Source organism: Ursus maritimus, unplaced genomic scaffold (assembly GCF_017311325.1).
Source record: "Ursus maritimus isolate PB19 unplaced genomic scaffold, ASM1731132v1 scaffold_1, whole genome shotgun sequence".
In the NCBI taxonomy this organism is placed as follows: domain Eukaryota; kingdom Metazoa; phylum Chordata; class Mammalia; order Carnivora; family Ursidae; genus Ursus; species Ursus maritimus.
The window spans coordinates 43,113,035-43,132,456 of NW_024423343.1; the positions used below are offsets into that span (position 1 = coordinate 43,113,035).

The 19,422-nt window shown below is 40.6% G+C and overlaps 1 protein-coding gene across 1 annotated transcript in view; it reads left to right on the plus strand.

Moving 5' to 3' along the window:
* Positions 1 to 18,723, plus strand: part of HIBCH (3-hydroxyisobutyryl-CoA hydrolase) — a 115,253-nt gene extending 96,530 nt beyond the window's left edge. The window contains exons 12-14 of the mRNA XM_008687264.2: positions 3,999 to 4,118; positions 15,193 to 15,226; positions 18,141 to 18,723. Of these exons, the coding sequence (XP_008685486.1) occupies positions 3,999 to 4,118; positions 15,193 to 15,226; positions 18,141 to 18,256 (270 nt within the window). The 3' untranslated portion in view covers positions 18,257 to 18,723. The remainder of the gene's footprint in view (positions 1 to 3,998; positions 4,119 to 15,192; positions 15,227 to 18,140) is intronic.
* Positions 18,724 to 19,422: the final 699 nt, after the last annotated feature.

The following is a 19,422-nucleotide window of genomic DNA, read 5'->3' on the forward strand; positions in this document are numbered from 1 at the left end:
TCCGGAGCTCCTGGTCTCAGTCTGGTTCCAGTGAGCGCACCAGAGCTCCGTTTCAGTCTGGTGGCACGCGCTCCCCGGCTCACCGGTCTCAGTCCGCTCTCTCGCAGGTGCTGTCCGTGAGTCTGCCCGCTCCCCCGTGCTGGTGGCTACCGCTTCCCGGCACCGAACGTGGCGGCTCCCTCCCCCTTCCGTTTATCTTCTGATATCTGTGCGCGGTTTCACGGATCCCTGCTTCATACCTCAATACTCAGTGCTGGAGATGTTCATTTGTAGAGATCCAGATGTATATTCCTACGTCTCAGGCTGATTCCGTGGATGTTCAGGCTGGCCTGGTACCTATCCAGCTCGACTCAGGGGACCGGCTGAAAAAGGGGACCCCTACTCCTCTGCCATCTTAACTCCTCAGTGCACTATTTTATTAATATGGTGTCCGTTAACAGGAAATCTCTTTAATTACTTATTCATGAAATGTCTGAACCAGTGGAGCTTTTCAATTGAAATTTTCTTTTTTTCCCCCTACTGTATTTACGTGTGCATGACAAAAGCACAAACAACTGGACCCCTTACATGGCCATTTTTTCCTGTCTGTTTCATCCATTCCTCCACCCAGCCTTGCCCCCTGACAACCAACAGTTCTCTGTATTTAAGTCTGTTTTTTTTTTTTTTAAAGATTTTTATATATTTATTTGACAGAGATAGAGACAGCCAGCGAGAGAGGGAACACAAGCAGGGGGAGTGGAAGAGGAAGAAGCAGGCTCATAGCAGAGGAGCCTGATGTGGGGCTCGATCCCATAACGCCGGGATCACGCCCTGAGCCGAAGGCAGGCGCTTAACCGCTGTGCCACCCAGGCGCCCCCTTAAGTCTGTTTTTTTGTTTCTCGTTTTTTCTTTGCTCATTTGTTTTGTTTCTTAAATACCACATGAGTGAAATCATATGGTATTTCTTTTTCTCAGACTTATTTCACCTAGTGTTATATGCATGAGGTCCATCCATGTTGTTGCAAAAGTCAAGATCTCATTCTGCTTTATGACTGGGTAATACTCCATTGTATATACATAACACATCTTCTTTATTCATTCGTCTATTGATGGACACTTGGGTTGCTTCCGTATCTTGGCTATTGTAAATGTTGCAGTAAACATAGGGGTGCATGTATCTTCTCAGATTAGTGTTTTTGTTTTCTTTGGGTAAGGACCTAGTATTGGGATTACTGGATTGCATGGTAATTCTATTTTTAATTTTTTGAGGAACCTCCATATTTTCCACAGTGACTGCACCAGTTTGCATTCCTACCAACAGTGCATGAAGGTTCCTTTTTTCTCCATATCCTCACCAACAATTGTTTATCTTTTTGATACTGGCCATTCTGGCAGGAATACAGTGATATCTCATGGTGGTTTTGATTTGCATTTTGCTGCTGATTAGTGATGTTGAATATCTTTTCATGTGTTTATTGGCCACGTGTATGTCTTCTTTGGAAAAATGTTCATGGCTTTTGCCTGTTTAATTGGATTGTTTGTGTTGAGTTGTATAAATTCTTTATATATTTTGGATATTAATCCCTTATTGGATATATCATTTGCATATATCTTCCCCATTCAGTAGGTTGCCTTGTCATTTTGTTGATGGTCTCCTTCACTGTTCAAAATCTTGCTATCTTGGTGTAGTCCCGCTAATTTATTTTTGCTATTGTTTCCCTTGCCTTAGAAGACATATCTAGAAAAATGTCTCTACTGTGTCAGAATTACTTCCTACATTTTCTTTTAGGAGTTTTATGGTTTCAGGTATCACATTTAGGTCGTTGATCCATTTTAAGCTTATTTTTTATATGCTATGAGAAAGTGGTCCAGTTTCTTTTGCATGTAGCTGTCTAGTTTTCCCAACACCATTTATTAAAGAGCCTATCTTTTCCCCATTTTATATTCTTGCCTCATTTCTTATAGGTTAATTGACCATATAAGTGTGGACTTATTTCTGGGTTCTCTCTTTGTGTTCCATTGTTCTGTTTATTTTTGTGCCAGTACCATACTGTTTTGATTACTACAGCTTTGTAGTATTATCTTGAAATCTGGGATTGTAATACCTTTAGCTTTATTCTTTTTTTCTCAAGATTGCTTTGGCTATTGGGGTCTTTTGTGGGTCCATATGAATTTTAACATTATTCTAGTTCTTCGGAAAATGCTGCTGGCATTGTGATAGGGATTGCATTAAATCTGTAGATTGCTTTGGGTAGTATGGACATTATAACAATACTGGTTTTTCTAATCCACGAGCACAGAATATCTTTCCGTTTGTTTGTGTCATCTTCAGTTTCTTTCATCAGTGTTCTATAGTTTTCAGCATATAAGTCTTTCACCTCCTTGGTTAAGTTTATTCCTTGGTATTTTATTATTTTGGGTGCAATTGTAAATGGGATGGTTTTCTTATTAAGTGACCTTTTTAATGAAATTAATTGATAGCCAACTGAGGAGGTATAGCAAAGACAGAGTTTGTGTTTTTCGAATTCTAGGTTGTATACAAGAAAGAGGACATAGGCAGTTAGCCATAATGGTAGTTCTGAGGTACACGATTGTGGGGCTATATACTACAGCCTTTTGGAAAGGGAATCATAGCTTCATTGACTTTGTAGACTAGAAAAGATAGAAGGTGGCTATGTCGCTGGTTTAAGTACACCTTTCAGCATTGAGAATGAAGTTCTTCCAGATGTTCGCCTATAATCACGTGGGCATTGCTCTTGCTAGAGAAAACCAGTGGTTTCGTCAGCAGAACGGACCCCTTGTCTACTTGCCTGTGGAAAGGAGGGGCCTCCTAGCACAGTATGCAGACTGCTAGACAGGTGCCATTGTCCTCATGGTCTGTAACCAGAAAGGCGAGAACATGGAGTGGGATTGCTCCAGGGGCATTAAATGAGATCATGTACATATGGCACTGAGGGCAGAAGAGTGAGTTCCCAGGAAATGAATCAGATGCATAAAAAGCCTTAATTGCTTTTCTCTTTCTCACCTTTTCTTCAGTGTTGTGACTGTAGGTAGGAAACTGATCTTCCCTGAACTTTTCCTGTACAGTAGTCATCTGTTTAAGTTTTAGCAGCTGCTAGGTAAGATATAGCCCTATCCACTCAGTCTGTTCTCTGACTCTGTGTGCCACACTTGAGGATGCTACAAAGAACCTGGAATCTTGATGTGGGGAATTCTTTGAACTCAGAAAGTAAAATTTCTACCTTTGAGGCAATCGCTCAACAACAGGCCTGAAAACTGTATATTGCAATTATAAAGAACAGGGCAGGCATCAGATTTGCATAGCAAGGGAGCTCTTGTAGCAGCTGTTGTCACAGTTGTACACGTGTCCGAACACTAGTAATAGCATTTTAAATTCAAAAGGAAGGGGCGCATAGCACTGTAGCCAAGGACTCAGGCCTGTTATTCTTATTTACTAAATATTGAAATACTAGACAAGACCACCTCATGGTCTCGAATTGTTTCTCTCCTTACTTTTAAGGTAAGTAGATTTATTTATAGATAAAGACTACAGTTCAGTTCAAACACTTCTCTGTAGTCACAAAATGGGAAGGAATGAGCTATATTTCTAACTCTACCTTCTTTATATTATAAAGTATAATGTTTTCCGATATCTTAGTTGTTTGTAAGATGTGTATTAATTTTACTTAAGCGTAATCATTGTTTGCTTACCTAGTTGGGATCATAATTTATGTCAGGAAGCTACAAAAATATAGATTTCTTTTATTAATTATGGGTACAGCATTTATTTCACTGGTGGAATGATGTTTTGTTATTACAAGAGATAGAAAACCATTGGTGCTTTGACAGGATGAAGCTATGGCATAATCTCACTTTTATGAAAGTGTCATGTGAAAGTACTGTTTAAGGAACAAATTTTAGTAAGATTTATATTAAAACTCAGTTTGTTATAGACAGTAAAGGAACTCTTGGGCTAAAACTAGTAAAAAAAAAAAAATAATTTTTTTTTCCTCTCACAGGTAATTAATAAAATGTCTCCAACATCCCTAAAGATCACACTAAGGCAACTCAAAGAGGGGTCTTCAAAGACCTTACAAGAAGTATTAACTATGGAATATCGGCTGAGTCAAGCTTGTATGGTAAGAATTTTAAAAATATGTACTTATTTTCTATTTATGAAAGTAATAGGTGTTCATTGCGGGGCATGTAAAATACAGAAAACTATAAACAAAAACCTTAAAACTACCTGTAAATCTACTCTGTGGAAACCCAACAGGCCAATTAGCTAAAGGTATGTGGAACTATTGCTCTCACATTGTTCTTAAGCCCTTAGAAAGAGCAGTTATATTTGTGTATAAGTGTAAGAAGGCCTCTAATCTCAGCTGGAGTTCAAAATAGAATTAACCATTTTTTAGGCACCGTCTCTGGCCTTGGGGCAAGAAGTGTAAACTCTGTAAATCTGAATTTCCTCATTAGTAAAACGAGCAATATATGTATATATAAAATGTATGAATGGGTGTTATTAGTGTGTTACATGTTTTAATAGATCAGCATTGAAAATGCCATTATAAATACACTTAAAATAGACTAATCACATAGAATAATAATTTTATGAAACATTTCAGAGTCATAGAGATTTCTTCTTCTGGGTGATAAACTCTTTGAAAGCAGAATCATCACTTTTGTGTTATATGTAGAGGGCCCTAAGATTAATTTACAGCCTAAAGGAGTATTTTGTTTAATAACTAGAAAGTAGGTCTCCCTAATGGACTTTGATGTCTTGAAAGAGTTATTAAGGTATTCAAAGTAGTTCATCAAACTATAAATAAAACTCTATTAGTCACTTTAATCTTAAAGTCACTCCTAGTAGGATGTAAGTAGCAGCTGAGGTCTATTGTTAAGAGAAGTACTTTGACAGGCACTTTATTTATTTATTTATTTATTTAATGATTTTTTATTATGTTAGTCACCATACAGTACATCCCCGGTTTCCGATGTAAGGCTCGATGATTCATTAGTTGTGTATAACACCCAGTGCACCATGCAATACGTGCCCTCCTTACTACCCATCACCGGTCTATCCCATTCCCCCACCCCCCTCCCCTCTGAAGTCCTCAGTTTGTTTCTCATAGTCCATTGTCTCTCATGTTTCATTCCCCCTTCTGATTACCCCCCCTTTCTTTATCCCTTTCTTCCCCTACCGATCATCCTAGTTCTTATGTTCCATAGATGAGAGAAATCATATGATAGTTGTCTTTCTCTGCTTGACTTATTTCACTTAGCATTATCTCCTCCAGTGCTGTCCATGTTGTAGCAAATGTTGAGAACTCGTTCTTTCTGATAGCTGAGTAATATTCCATCGTATATATGGACCACAACTTCTTAATCCAGTCATCTGTTGAAGGGCATCTCGGCTCCTTCCACGATTTAGCTATTGTGGACATTGCTGCTATGAACATTGGGGTGCATATGGCCCTTCTCTTCACTACGTCTGTATCTTTGGGGTAAATGCCCAGTAGTGCAATGGCTGGATCATAGGGTAGCTCAATTTTTAACTTTTTAAGGGACCTCCACACTGTTTTCCAGAGTGGCTGTACCAACTTGCATTCCCACCAACAATGTAGGAGGGATCCCCTTTCTCCACATCCTCTCCAACAATTGTTGTTTCTTGCCTTGTCTATTTTTGCCATTCTAACTGGCGTAAGGTGGTATCTCAGTGTGGTTTTGATTTGAATTTCCTTGATGGCTAATGATTTTGAACATTTTTTCATGTGTCTGTTAGCCATTTGTATGTCTTCATTGGAAAAGTGTCTGTTCATATCTTCTGCCCATTTTTTGATTTGTTTATTTGTTTCTCGTGTATTGAGTTTGAGAAGTTCTTTGTAGATCTTGGATACCAGTCCTTTATCTGTAGTGTCATTTGCAAATATATTCTCCCATTCCGTGGGCTGCCTCTTAGTTTTTCTGACTGTTTCCTTGGCTGTGCAGAAACTTTTAATCTTGATGAAGTCCCATAAATTCATTTTATCTTTTGTTTCTCTTGCCTTTGGGGATGTGTCATGAAAAAGGTTGCTTTGGCCGATGTCGTAGAGGTTGCTGCCTATGTTCTCCTCTAGAATTTTGATGGATTCCTGTCTCACATCGAGGTCTTTCATCCATTTGGAGTTTATTTTTGTGTATGGTGTGAGAGAGTGGTCAAGTTTCATTCTTTTGCATGTAGCTGTCCAATTTTCCCAGCACCATTTATTGAAGAGACTGTCTTTTTCCCACCGGATGTTTTTTCCTGCTTTATCAAATATTAGTTGCCCAAAGAGCCGAGGGTCCATTTCTGGGCTCTCTATTCTGTTCCATTGGTCTATGTGTCTGTTTTTGTGCCAGTACCATGCTGTCTTTGTGATCACAGCTTTGTAGTACAGCTCGAAATCCGGCATTGTGATGCCCCCAGCTTTGTTTTTCCTTTTCAACAGTTCCTTGGAGATTCGGGGCCTTTTCTGTTTCCATACAAATTTAAGGACTATTTGTTCCAGTTCTTTGAAAAATGTCCTCGGTATTTTGATCGGGATAGCATTGAAAGTGTAGATTGCTCTGGGTAGCATGGACATTTTAACTATGTTAATTCTTCCAATCCATGAGCATGGAATATCTTTCCATCTTTTTATGTCTTCCTCAATGTCTTTCAAGAGTGATTTATAGTTTCTAGAATATAGGTCCTTTACGTCTCTGGTTAAGTTAATTCCAAGGTAACGTATGGTTTTTGGTGCTATTGTAAATGGGATGGATTCCCTAATTTCTCTTTCTTCGGTCTCGTTATTCGTGTATAGAAATGCAACTGATTTCTGAGCATTGATTTTGTATCCCGCCACGTTACTGAATTGCTCTATAACTTCTAATAGTTTGGGAGTGGCTTCTTTTGGGTTTTCCATATAGAGTATCATGTCATCTGCAAAGAGAGACATTTTGACTTCTTCTTTGCCAATTTGAATACCTTTGATCCCTTTTTGTCGTCTGATTGCTGTTGCAAGGACTTCTAGTACTATGTTGAATAATAGTGGCGAGAGTGGGCATCCTTGTCGAGTTCCTGATCTTAAGGGAAAGGCTTCCAGCTTTTCCCCATTGAGAATAATATTTGCAGTAGGCTTTTCATAGATGGCTTTTATGAGATTGAGAAATGTACCTTCTATTCCTACACTCTGAAGGGTTTTAATCAGGAAAGGATGCTGTATTTTGTCAAATGCTTTTTCGGCATCGATTGAGAGGATCATATGGTTCCTGAGTCTTTTCTTGTTGATATGATGTATCACGCTGATTGATTTGCGAATATTGAACCACGCTTGCATCCCAGGTATGAATCCCACTTGATCGTGATGGATAATCCTTTTAATGTACTGTTGGATTCTATTAGCAAGTATCTTGTTGAGGATTTTGGCGTCCATATTCATTAGGGAAATCGGTCTGTAATTCTCCTTTTTGAGGGGGTCTTTGCCTGGTTTGGGGATCAAGGTAATATTGGCCTCATAGAATGAGTTTGGTAGCTTTCCTTCTGTTTCTATTTTTTGAAATAGCTTTAGGAGAATAGGTATTATTTCTTCTTTGAATGTTTGGTAGAATTCCCCAGGAAAACCGTCCGGGCCTGGAGTTTTGTTATTTGGAAGGTTGTTTATCACTGACTCAATTTCTTCATAATTAATTGGCCTGTTTAAGGAATCAATTTCTTCCGGTTTCAATCTTGGTAGTTTATAGGTTTCCAGGAAGGATTCCATCTCTTCCAGATTGCTTAGTTTATTGGCATATAGCTGTTGATAAAAATTTCTAATAATCCTTCCAATTTCAATGGTGTTCGTCGTGACCTCTCCTTTTTCATTCATAATTTTAATAATCTGGGTCCTTTCTCTTTTCTTTTGGATAAGTCTTGCCAGTGGTCTGTCAATTTTATTGATTCTCTCAAAGAACCAGCTTCTAGTCCTGTTGATCTGCTCTACTGTACTTCTGGTTTCTGCTTGATTGATTTCAGCTCTAATTTTGGTCAACTGCTTCCTCGTGCGTGGATTAGGCCTGTCCCTCTGTTGCTGTTCCAGCTTCTTGAGGTGAGAATATAAAAACTGCATTTTAGATTTTTCTATTCTTTTGAGTGAGGCTTGGATGGCTATGTATTTCCCCCTTAGGACTGCCTTTGCAGTATCCCATAGGTTTTGGACTGTTGTATTTTCATTCTCATTGGTCTCCATAAATTGTTTAATTTGATTTTTGATTTCCTGGTTTATCGAGTCATTCCTGAGCAGGATGGTTCTTAGTCTCCAAGTGTTTGAGTTTCTTCCAAATTTTTCCTTGTGGTTGAGTTCCAATTTCAGAGCGTTGTGGTCTGAGAATATGCAGGGGATAATTTCAATCTTTTGGTATCGGTTGAGACCTGTTTTGTGTCCCAGAACATGGTCTATTCTTGAGAATGTTCCATGGGCATTAGAATAGAATGAGTATTCTTTGGTTCTGGGGTGTAGTGTTCTATATATATCTATGAGGTCCAACTCGTCGAGTATGGCATTCAAAGCCTTTGATTCTTTGCTTAGTTTTTGCCAGGGTGTTCTGTCTATTTCTGAGAGTGGAGTGTTGAGGTCCCCTACTATTAATGTATTTTTATTTATATGTCTCTTTATTCTGGTTAAGAGTTGGCTTGTGTATCTTGCTGCTCCCCTGTTGGGGGCATATATATTTATAATTGTCATATCCACTTGTTGAATACTTCCCTTAAGAATAATATAGTGCCCTTCTGCATCTCTAACTATAGTCTGTAGTTTAAAATCCAATTTATCTGATATGAGAATTGCTACCCCAGCTTTCTTTTGAGGTCCATTTGCGTGAAAGATGGTACTCCATCCCCTTACTCTCAGTCTGAATGCATCTTTGGGTTCGAAATGAGTCTCTTGTAGACAGCAAATGGATGGGTCATTTCTTTTTATCCAATCTGCAACCCTGTGGCGTTTTATGGGATGGTTCAAACCATTTACATTAAGACTGATTACTGAGAGATATGATTTTAATGTTGCCATGTTGCCAGTAAAGTCTTTGTTTGTATTGGCTGTGACTTTCTGTTCTGTATCACTCTTGGGGCCTTTTTACTTTTATAGAACCCCCCGTAATATCTCCTGTAGGGCTGGTTTCGTGGTTACAAAATTGGTTAGTGACTGGCGATTCTGAAATGTCTTTATTTCTCCATCAATTCTGAATGACAGCCTTGCTGGATAAAGGATCCTTGGCTGCATGTTTTTCTCTGAAAGAGCTTTAAATATGCTCCCCCAACCCTTTCTCTCATTCCAGGTCTGTGTAGACAGGTCTGACGTAATTCTGATGCTTTTGCCTTGGTACGTGAGAAATTTCTTTGCCCTGGCCGCTTTCAATACTGTATCCTTGCATCTAATATTTGCGAATTGCACTATGACGTGACGTGGCGTAGGTTTGTCGTGGTTGAGCTTGGGAGGGGTCCTCTCTGCCTCTTGGACACGAATGTTTGTTTCCCTTGCTAGATTAGGGAAGTTTTCAGCTACAATTTGTTCAAATATCTCTTCTAGACCTCTGTTTTTCTCCACCCCCTCGGGGATGCCGATGATTCTAACATTGGATCGTTTCATTGAGTCAGTAATCTCCCGTAACCTACATTCGTGGGCGTGGATTTTTTTAAGACCATCTTCTATTTTCATTTTTTCCTCTATTAACCCATCCTCCAATTCACTAACCCGTTCCTCTGCTTCTGCGACCCTGGCCGTCAGAGCCTCTAGTTTTGCCTGCATTTGGCTCATAGAATTTTTAATTTCTGTCAGATTCGCTCTCATTTCTGTCCTTAGGGATTCTATATTCTCAGTAACCTTTTCGTTAATAGTTTTTTCAATTCTACTCATCATTTTGACCATCGTTACTCTGAATTCCATTTCTGATAATTTGGTTACATCCATATCCATTATTTCTGTGGCAGAGGCCACAGAATCACTGTCTTTTCTTTGCTGGGGGGGGCTTCTCCTTCTTGTCATTCTGATGAAGAGAGGTTGCGGGGTTTCCAGAGCCCAAATTATTGACTGGGTCCCAGGCCGTGCCCCTTGTTTTATAGGGATCTTAGGGATGTGGGCTTCTTCTTTAAAGATTTTATTTATTTATTTATGTGGCAGCCAACCAGCGAGAGAGGGAACAGAAGCAGGGGAGTGGGAGAGGAAGAAGCAGGCTCCCAGCGGAGGAGCCCGATGAGGGACTCCTTTCCGGAACGCCGGGATCACGCCCTAAGCCGAAGGCAGGCGCTCAATGACTGCGCCACCCAGGCGCCCGGGTTGTGGGCTTCTTGATTTTTCAGCCTGCCTTCTGTGTTCTGGGGGAGGGGCCTGCCGCGCCGATACTCAGGCAGCCCTGTTTGGGTAGAGTCTCCGTGTCCCCTGCGAGGGGGGATGGGGATGGGCACTCCCTGAGCCGGTATTTCCAGGCTTTTGTTCTCTGGCGGCTTTCCCTGGCGGTTTGCTGTGCCTCTTCTGAGAGTCAGAGCAGCAGCGGCCAAATTTCAGCCTCTGTCACGGAACAGAAGGATTGCGGCCCGTTCTCTACTAATGTTCTGGCCACTTTAACTCTGTTTCTGTTGGTGCTGCTCAACCCTGCAGCGTCCCGGGATGTGCGCCCCACACCCGGCGTCCCAGCCCTCACTTCCAGGCCGGCGCTGCCTCTGTCCTTTGTGTTTCTAATGCCGCCAGCCGCAGCAGCCCCCGTGCGCTCCCGGATCTCCCGGTCCCAGTCTGGATCCAGTGAGCGCACCGATTCCGGGTTCGCGAGATGCTCGGTGGGCGCGCACCCGGCTCACGGTCTCAGTCTGCTGTTTTGTGGGTGCCGTCCGCGCGCCCTGCCCGCTCCCCCGTGCAAGCGGCTTCCGCTTCCCGGCGCCCAAACATGGCGGCTCCCTCCCCCTTCCGTTTATCTTCCGATATCTGTGCACACATGGCTCCCCGCTTCGTACCTCAATACTCAGAGCTGGAGATGTTCATTTGTTTTGTTCCAGTCCAGATGCGTCTTCCTGCGTCTCAGGCTGGTTCCGTGGTTGTTCAGGCTGGTCTGGTACCTATCCAGCTCGACTCGGAGGACCGGCTGAAAACGGTGTCTCCTACTCCTCCGCCATCTTAACTCCTTGACAGGCACTTTAGATGTATCCTCTCCATTAAATTGTACACTATTTCTACAATGATAGGAACTATTCTTGTCTCCACTTTACAGATGAGGAAACTGGCATAAGAGAAGTAACCTGCCTAAGGTGGTATAGCTATTAAGTGGCAGGCACATGTTGTGTGAAACCAGGTGGGCTCACTCCAGGCCTGCACTCTTGACCACTACCCAGTATAGCTCACAGTCTGTGTTTTCCACTGTACATTTACCGCACTGCCTGGACTGATCAGTTCCTTCCTTCCTTCAGCAAGTATGTTAGCTGTATCGCCAGGCACTGTGCTAGGTGTTATGTGGTGGAAAGAATGACCGGTCCTTGTTCTCATGGAATTTATAGTCTACTGAGACTGGGAAGAACAAGTAAACAAAATAAGTAATATAATTACAAATTGTGGTTAGTGCTCCAAAGGAAACCTACAAGTTGATGATAGAAGAGAATGATGCAGGGACAGGAGGGAGTGGGAGAGACAAAGGGAAGACATCTTTGAGTTGTCAGCTCCTCTGTGACCTAAAGTGTAAGAAATGAGTATGTTGAGAAGTCTCTTGGGTTCCAGCAGTGGATGATTTGGTTCCATTTGCTTTAAGAAGGTACTTATTGCCGCTGGATGGAGATGGGGTTGGAAGGGTTCAAGAGTGAATGTAGAGACCAGATGTGAGTTTATGGCAGTAGTCAGGCTGCAAAGTTGTAGTGGCTTAGACGAGGGTGGTGGCACTGGAGAGAGGTGAATGGTTTTGAGGACCAGTGTAGGCAATAGAACTGATAGGCCTTGATGATGAATGTGAGGGAAGGAGAGAGTGCATTTAGGAGTCAGAGTTTGGAGGTGTGTGTGAAAGATTTAAGTCTGAAAGACATTAGAGCCACTTTTTAAAAAAAAAACTTTGAAGGGGCGCCTGGGTGGCTCATTGGGTTAAGCATCCGACTCTTAATTTCAGCTCAGGTCATCCCGAGTCCCTGCGTTGGGCTCCATGCCCAGCAGGGAGTCTGCTTGAGATTGTTTCTCACTCTTCCTCTGCCCCTCCCCCTGCTCATGTGTGTGCTCTCTCTATGAATAAATAAAATCTTTTTTTTTTAAAGATTTTATTTATTTATTTGACAGAGAGAGAGACACAGCCAGCAAGAGAGGGAACACCAGCAGGGGGAGTGGGAGAGGGAGAAGCAGGCTCATAGCGGAGAAGCCTGATGTGGGGCTCGATCCCAGAACCCTGGGATTACGCCCTGAGCCGAAAGCAGACGCTTAACGACTGCACCACCCAGGCGCCCCTGAATAAATAAAATCTTTAAAAAAATTTTTTTGAAGATTTATTTACTTAATAAACAAGAAAGCTTGCCATGTGCTAGGCACTGTTAGAGGCACCAAGAATCCATAGGTAAACAAAATAGACAAAATCCCTGCCCTCCTGGAACTTACTTTACAGTGGGGGAGATAGATTGTAAACAGATAAAATTGTAAAATATACAGCATATTATTATAAGTACCAAGGAGCGAAAGTAAAGTGGGAAGGTGGATATGGCATAAAGGGGATGTGTGGTTGAACTTATAGGTAGGATGACCAGAGAAGACCTGACTGAGAAGGTGTTGTTTGAGTGAAACCTGAAGGAAGTGAGGGAATGAGCTGTGCAGGGATTTGGGGAGGAGCATCCGGGCAGAGGCAGGTACAAAGCTCTGAGGCAGAAATGTGTTGCCTGTCCTAGGAGCTGCAGAAAGCTGTGGACAGTGTGGGCAGAGGAGGAGGGTCGGTGAGTGAGAGAGATGAGGTCAGAGTTAACAGGGTAGAGAAAGGCTGTGCAGAGCACGGATGGCCTGGAAAGTCTGTGAAAAACTTTGGTTTTTGTTCTGAGTCAAACGGGAAGCCACTGGATGTTTTCAAGTAGAGGAGTGACATGATTCTACATTTTAACAGAATCGGTAAGTCAAGTGCTGATGTGTCAAGTAAAGAATGGATAAGATCATATGGAGGGAAAATGAGAGAGCTCGATCTGAGCCCCAAGAAATCCAGCATTTTGAGTGGGTTAGAGGAGAAAGAGCAATGGGAGAGAAAAAGGACAGAGCTGGGAGAATCAGGAGAGTGTGGGGTCGTGAAAGCAAGAAATGAGTGTTCCAAGGAGGAGAGAGTATTGCCAAAGTGTCTAGTAGGGGAGGATAAAGACATCTTTAGCATATGGCAACACTGAAGTTACAGGGGATTTTGGCAAGCCATTTCAGAGGAGCGTTGGGACAGAAGTTAGAGTGTGGCGAGTTGGAGAGTAAATGAGTAAATGGGATATGGCCAAGTGGAGGCTATATGTACACAACTTTTTCTTCCTGAAACAAATAGGGTAGGAGCTGAGACTGTGGAATCAAGTGAGTGGAAGATACTAGAACATGTTTATAAATGGTAGGGAATGACCCAATAGAGAAAAAAGATTGTTGATACCAAAAGCAGTTAACATTTACTGAACACTCACTATATGTCAGACACTGCGCTGGGAGTAAGATAATCCTCTGATGGATGTATTGATATTGCCATTTCATATAAGGAAACTTGGCATTAGGGAAGTTACTAGCCCGAGGCCATGTCGTTACTGTGTAGTAGAGGCCAGCAGGTGAGCCCAGGCATTTGTTGTTTTTTTAAATTAACATATAATGTATTATTGGTTTCAGAAGTACAGGTCTCTGATTCCTCGGTCTTAGATAACACGTCCTGTGCCCTCCTTAATGACCATCACCCAGTTACCCCATCCTCCACCCCCCTCCACTCCAGCAACCTTCAGTTTGTTTCCTATGATTAAGAGTCTCTTATGGTTTATCTCCCTCTCTGGTTTCATCTTGTTTTATTTTTCCCTCTCTTCCCCTATGATCCTCTCTTTTGTTTCTTAAATTCCACATATCAGTGAGATCATATGATAATTGTCTTTGACTGACTTATTTCGCTTAGCATAATACCCTCTAGGTCCATCCACATCATTGCAAATGGGAAGATTTCCCTTTTTTTGATGGCTGAATAATATTCCATTATACATATACCACATCTTCTTTATCCATTCTTCTGAGCCCAAACATTTGAACTACAGTCAGTCACTGGGTTATGCTGCCGACATTGATGATGCCAGGGGAAAAAACAGAGATAACCTTCTCAAGCCCAGTCCTTGAGAAGAGATGTGAGTGGGAGTGTGGGGAAAACGGGCCTTTGAAAGAGGGTTGGTCCCTTCCTCCATAGTCAGGAAAGCGAAGGCATGGTACAGTTGGGTGTAGTTGGGCTGCAGGCATTTTAGGGGTGGGAAGAAGAGAATGTTCATGGCTTAGAGCTTCTCTTTTTGTAATGAAATAGAAGGTTAAGTCATTAGCTGAGAACACAGTGGGAGTAAAATTTGCTAGAGGTAGAGGTTGAGAAGGCAGAAGGCCGTTAAAACGATTATCTTGGAAAGTGGAGAAGAGAACATGGATTGGTGGGCAGTTTTTCATGCCTGTTTGAGATTCGTGATCATGAATTTTAAATGAAACCAATCATAGACTTTTCTGCAGCAAGATTGAGCTCCTCAAAAGCAGGCAGAGAAAAATGGTAGGGGCAGCTGGTGCTGGGATTTTGCCAAGACTTCTCTTATGCCAGTTTCCTCATCTGTAAAGTGGAGACAAGAATAGTTCCTATCATTGTAGAAATAGTGTGAAATTTAATGGAGAGGATACGTCTAAAGTGCCTGTCAAAGTACTTCTCTTAACAATAGACCTCAGCTGCTACTTACGTCCTACTAGGAGTGACTTTAAGGGGAGAAAAAGCCTTGAGGGAGATGAGGGCATTTTCAAGGAAAGTGACCACAATAAAGTGAGTGGTGAAAAAGTTGTAGGACCAGTAGTAGCACAACAGTGAATGCACTTGAGCAGATAAGAATCGGAGGTGGCGATAAGGAGTGGGTCATAAAGGCGGCCCAGTCTCTGACTGTTTATTTCAGGCTTTGGCCGTGGGAGTGGGAGACTAGAGTGGGTGGAGGAGACAGATCATCACTGGGAAGAAGGATGCCTGGAGATTCACCATTTAATCTCAATTTTCTCTCAGGGAGGCCATGACTTTTATGAAGGTGTCAGGGCAGGTAAGTGGTGATTGTTTTCTTCCTGGATCTTATGGAAATAGGATTTGTGAGCATATACTGTTAATCAAGGATGATAGTTGTTTTATTAGTGAAAACTCCGCTTTCATAAAGATTGCAAAGTTATTGCTTTTTTATATTACCAACTAGCACGTAAGGGAATATCAGTCTTTTGAAACCAATATTGTTTGAAAAATTCATATAACCTGTGTCACTGCCCCCTAATTTATATGTAAGAGGTTATCCTGCTTCTTCAATCCCATGGACTGCCTCTGCTAAGTACAGCTGGGCTTGAAAACTCATTCTGCTGCTGGAGCCTTGGAAAGGTGCATTTATTCCCTTGCAAGAAGCCCTCAAGTCCCCTACCACTCCCCTCTCTAGTACCGGCCTGGCCATTCCCAGCAGCGTTGAACCCTACCCTTACCTCTTTGCCTGTACCTGAGCAGTTAAACATTGACATTGAGAAAAAACTTATGACATAATTAGTAACATCTGCTAATGTTCTTATGAATTTTTATCATCTCCAAAGTCAGCATATTTAGAAAAAGTGAAATGGTTTTTTGTTCTTAGCAAATTTGCAAAACAGTTTATGTATAAGCCCATATCCCCATAAATAATAGCTGTTATTTATGTTGCATAAAATTAGTTTTTCCCTTTGTATGTGTTTTGCATATCTAATTATTTAATGTTTTTATTGATCTCTTTAATATAGTAGAGACTGTGTATATACTTTATCTGAATAAAAGATTATATTCTCTGAGCTGGAAGCTTTGATAAAGACTGGTCACTGTTACAGAATTCTCTTAACTTACGGCATGATATAATATCAGAAATAAGCAGGGGTTCAAATCCTTTTAGAGGACCCAGGGAATTGAGTCAGAGGAGATGGCTATATGTTTTATAAAAACAAGTAAAACATGCATTTTTCCGCACTAATTCCCTGCAAGTTCTTGCTGCATGTGGATCAGAGCCTAGACCTCTGATATTAGGAGGACCTGTGTGCTACTTGGGTTTGAATGCATTCACTCTATGTTATAGCAGCCCTCTTAAACTTAAAAAAACAAAGGTATTGTTTTCATATACACTGTCAATTATTTAACGGAAACCGTTGAAACAAAGCAGAATCAAGGTTATGATTCATAATGCAGGAGCTTATCAAGCTACTTTTCAATGAAGAGGAAGTATACTGCCTCATCTTTTAGCATAGCCTCCCTGTTTTGCAAGCAACATCTATTCTGGGTAAAACTGGTGTTCTTGCATAATAACCAAATGTTTGCTACAGTTTGCTAATTATAAAATATGTTAGCAAATTAGATAAAATAAACTAGCAAATTAGGGGAATGGTTGTCAAAAATTCTTACTCTTAACAGCTAGAATAAGCTTCTTCCTGGTTTTAGAAGAAAATAAATATAGATTTCAGCAGAACTAGACAGTTACCAAAAGGAATTTGAGTGGGTGCCTCATGAGACTTGAAAAAACCTGAGCTGTCTACATGGCAGGAACTTGTTATATCTATGCTAAGTAAAAAACTATGTGTGAAAAGAACATACAGATTTTATTAATATTCTTTCCTTTTGCCCTTCAGCAGACTGTCAAGGAGGTAGATACCATGATAGCATTGGCCAGAGGGCTTAAAAGGGGAGAGATTCTTGAAGAATGTTCCAGAATTGTTTTTATTTATGCTGTTTGGGGAATGTAAAACTGTCAAATTGGCAAGGATCATAACATCAGTGTTACCACTGATCTGATACGAGCTAAAATCCTGTAGCTAGCAGCCCAGCCTTAAAAACCACCAGTGCGGGGCACCTGAGTGCACAGGCAGTTAAAGCGTTGACTCTTGGTTGTGTCAGGTCAGATCTCAGGGTCATGAGATGAAGCCCCCCATCAGGCTCCACCCTCAACAGGGAGTCTGCTTGAGATTCTCTCTTCCTCTCCCTGGGCCCCTCTTGCCCCCTTGTTTGCTCACTCTCTCAAATAAACCTTTAACAACAACAACAACAAAACAAACCTCCAGTATCCACAAGAATTATGCACACTTTAAGCACAGTTAAAATTCTCTACCATAACTATACTAAGTATAGCCCCCTTCTCTTTCTTTTTAAAAAATTTTTTTTGAGATAATTGTAGATTAACATACAGTTGTAAGAAATAATATAGAAAGATCCTGTGTATCCTTCACCATGTTTTCCTAAACAGTAACGTTTATATAACAATAGCATACTGTCACAACCAGGAACCTGACATCCCCTTCCCTTTTTAAAGGAGAGGATTGCCAATTGCCTCATACTTAACGATCCAGTGGGGATGCTATGTGGCCACACTAAATGATGACTACACCGAAATAAGAGAAGTAGTTCCTTAGGATAACCTGAAGGTGGTCTGCTATTTTAATTCCGAGCTGTGTGAACTAGAGGGTTCAGCAGAACAGCAGTATCCACATTTAATTATGCATAAAGTCATCCCCTTCCCTCTACTTCAAGTAATTTTCCTTTCAATTCAACGTGGAGGAGTTGAGAAGGCAGATCTGGGCCCTGCACCCTCTCCTGCCTTCCCTTTAAACCACACCAACTCTGGTTTTAGCTGTTTTATAACAGGAAGATTTCATTTACGATTTTGTTTGAAGAAGGCTAAGGCTTAAGTCACATTAGTTCATAGGCTGTATTCAAGCTACAGGCGTTAGACTTAGGTTGGGAAATAACCACATGAGTCATTATCGGTACATTGCTATTCATCCAAATCCTATGGGGCCTTAATTTAAAAGAAAAATGGAACACAGACAAAAATTTTAACTTAGCAGAAAAAAAAATGTGCAATAGAAAATATACCTCGTGTAAGGTACTTTCTGTCAATTTGGTAATTAAAATCTGGTAATACCCGAAAGAAACGTACTAACATTTCTTATGTCTTCATTTGACAGTTTTAATAGATAAAGACCAGAGTCCAAAGTGGAAACCAGCTGATCTAAAAGAAGTTACTGATGAAGATTTGAATAATTACTTTAAATCTCTGGGAAGTAATGATTTGAAATTTTAAGGTGACTAGATTTTTAAGGGATTATTTTGGAACAAGTTTTGGCAAACTATAGTTCATGGGTCAAATCTGGCCTGCTGCTTGTTTAGTTTTCCACAAGCTAAGAATGGTTTCTGCATTTTTAAATGGCTGAGGAAAAAAAAAAAATCAAAGACTAGTATGTCATGATACGTGAAAATTACATGAAATTCAAATATCAGTGTTCATAAATAAAGCTTTATTGGAACATTGCTATGCTCAGCTGTTTACATATTGTCTATGGCTGCTTTGCGTAGTTGCAACAGAGATTGTAAGGCCTGCAAAGGCTAGAATACTTACTATCTGATCCTTTTCAGAAAATCTTTGCCAACCCGTTTTATAAAAATGGGAAAATTTGAAGGTCTTAAATATCTAATTGAAATGAGAACTTTATGTTTTGGCTTTGGGTAGTAGTTTTTATGTTGATTAAATAAACTTATGTATAGATTATTAAAAAATAATCCTGAAGTTTTTTGGCTATTGTGTTAATGCTTCAGAGAATTTTCTGCGTATATAAATCTGTTTTAAAGTAATTATAAATTATTATAGAAGTGTTCCTTTTATAATATTAGAAATCTCAGGCAAAGCGAAAAGGTTTTTATGAGGTTCTCTCTCTAGTATTATTAACTTAGCTTTGGTCCTCCCTAAAGTTAACCAGAATCTCTTCCTATGGTCAAAGTGATGGTTGTTTTGTAGGATTTGTTAGTCTGAAAGAATGAGAAATGAGGAAACTCCAGTCTCAAAAATAGAGACACATTGCTTTCTGCAATTTACATTAAATTTGTGTGTGTTAAGTTATTTGCTGTTACATAGTGTAAATCAGGAGGGGGGAAAAAGGACTTTTTGTTCAAAATAGAAATACGTTCAAAAACCGTTGACAAAATAAGTTTTTCTTAAGGTACACAAGAAACTGCAGGGTGTTCCAGACTTGGGACATTAAATTCAAGGTAAGAATTATCTTTAAAGGTCGTTTTATCATTTATTTTATGACTTATTATAGTTTTTCCTTCATCCCAAATCACTCAGAAACTAAGAGAATTTCTGGTTTTTAAGAACAAAAAGTGGCAGAACTAAAAAAGACCTCAGGGGTCATATCCTGCACCCTTCCCCTAGATGAGGAAATTGCAATCTAGGAGTTGCTTTACATTTTC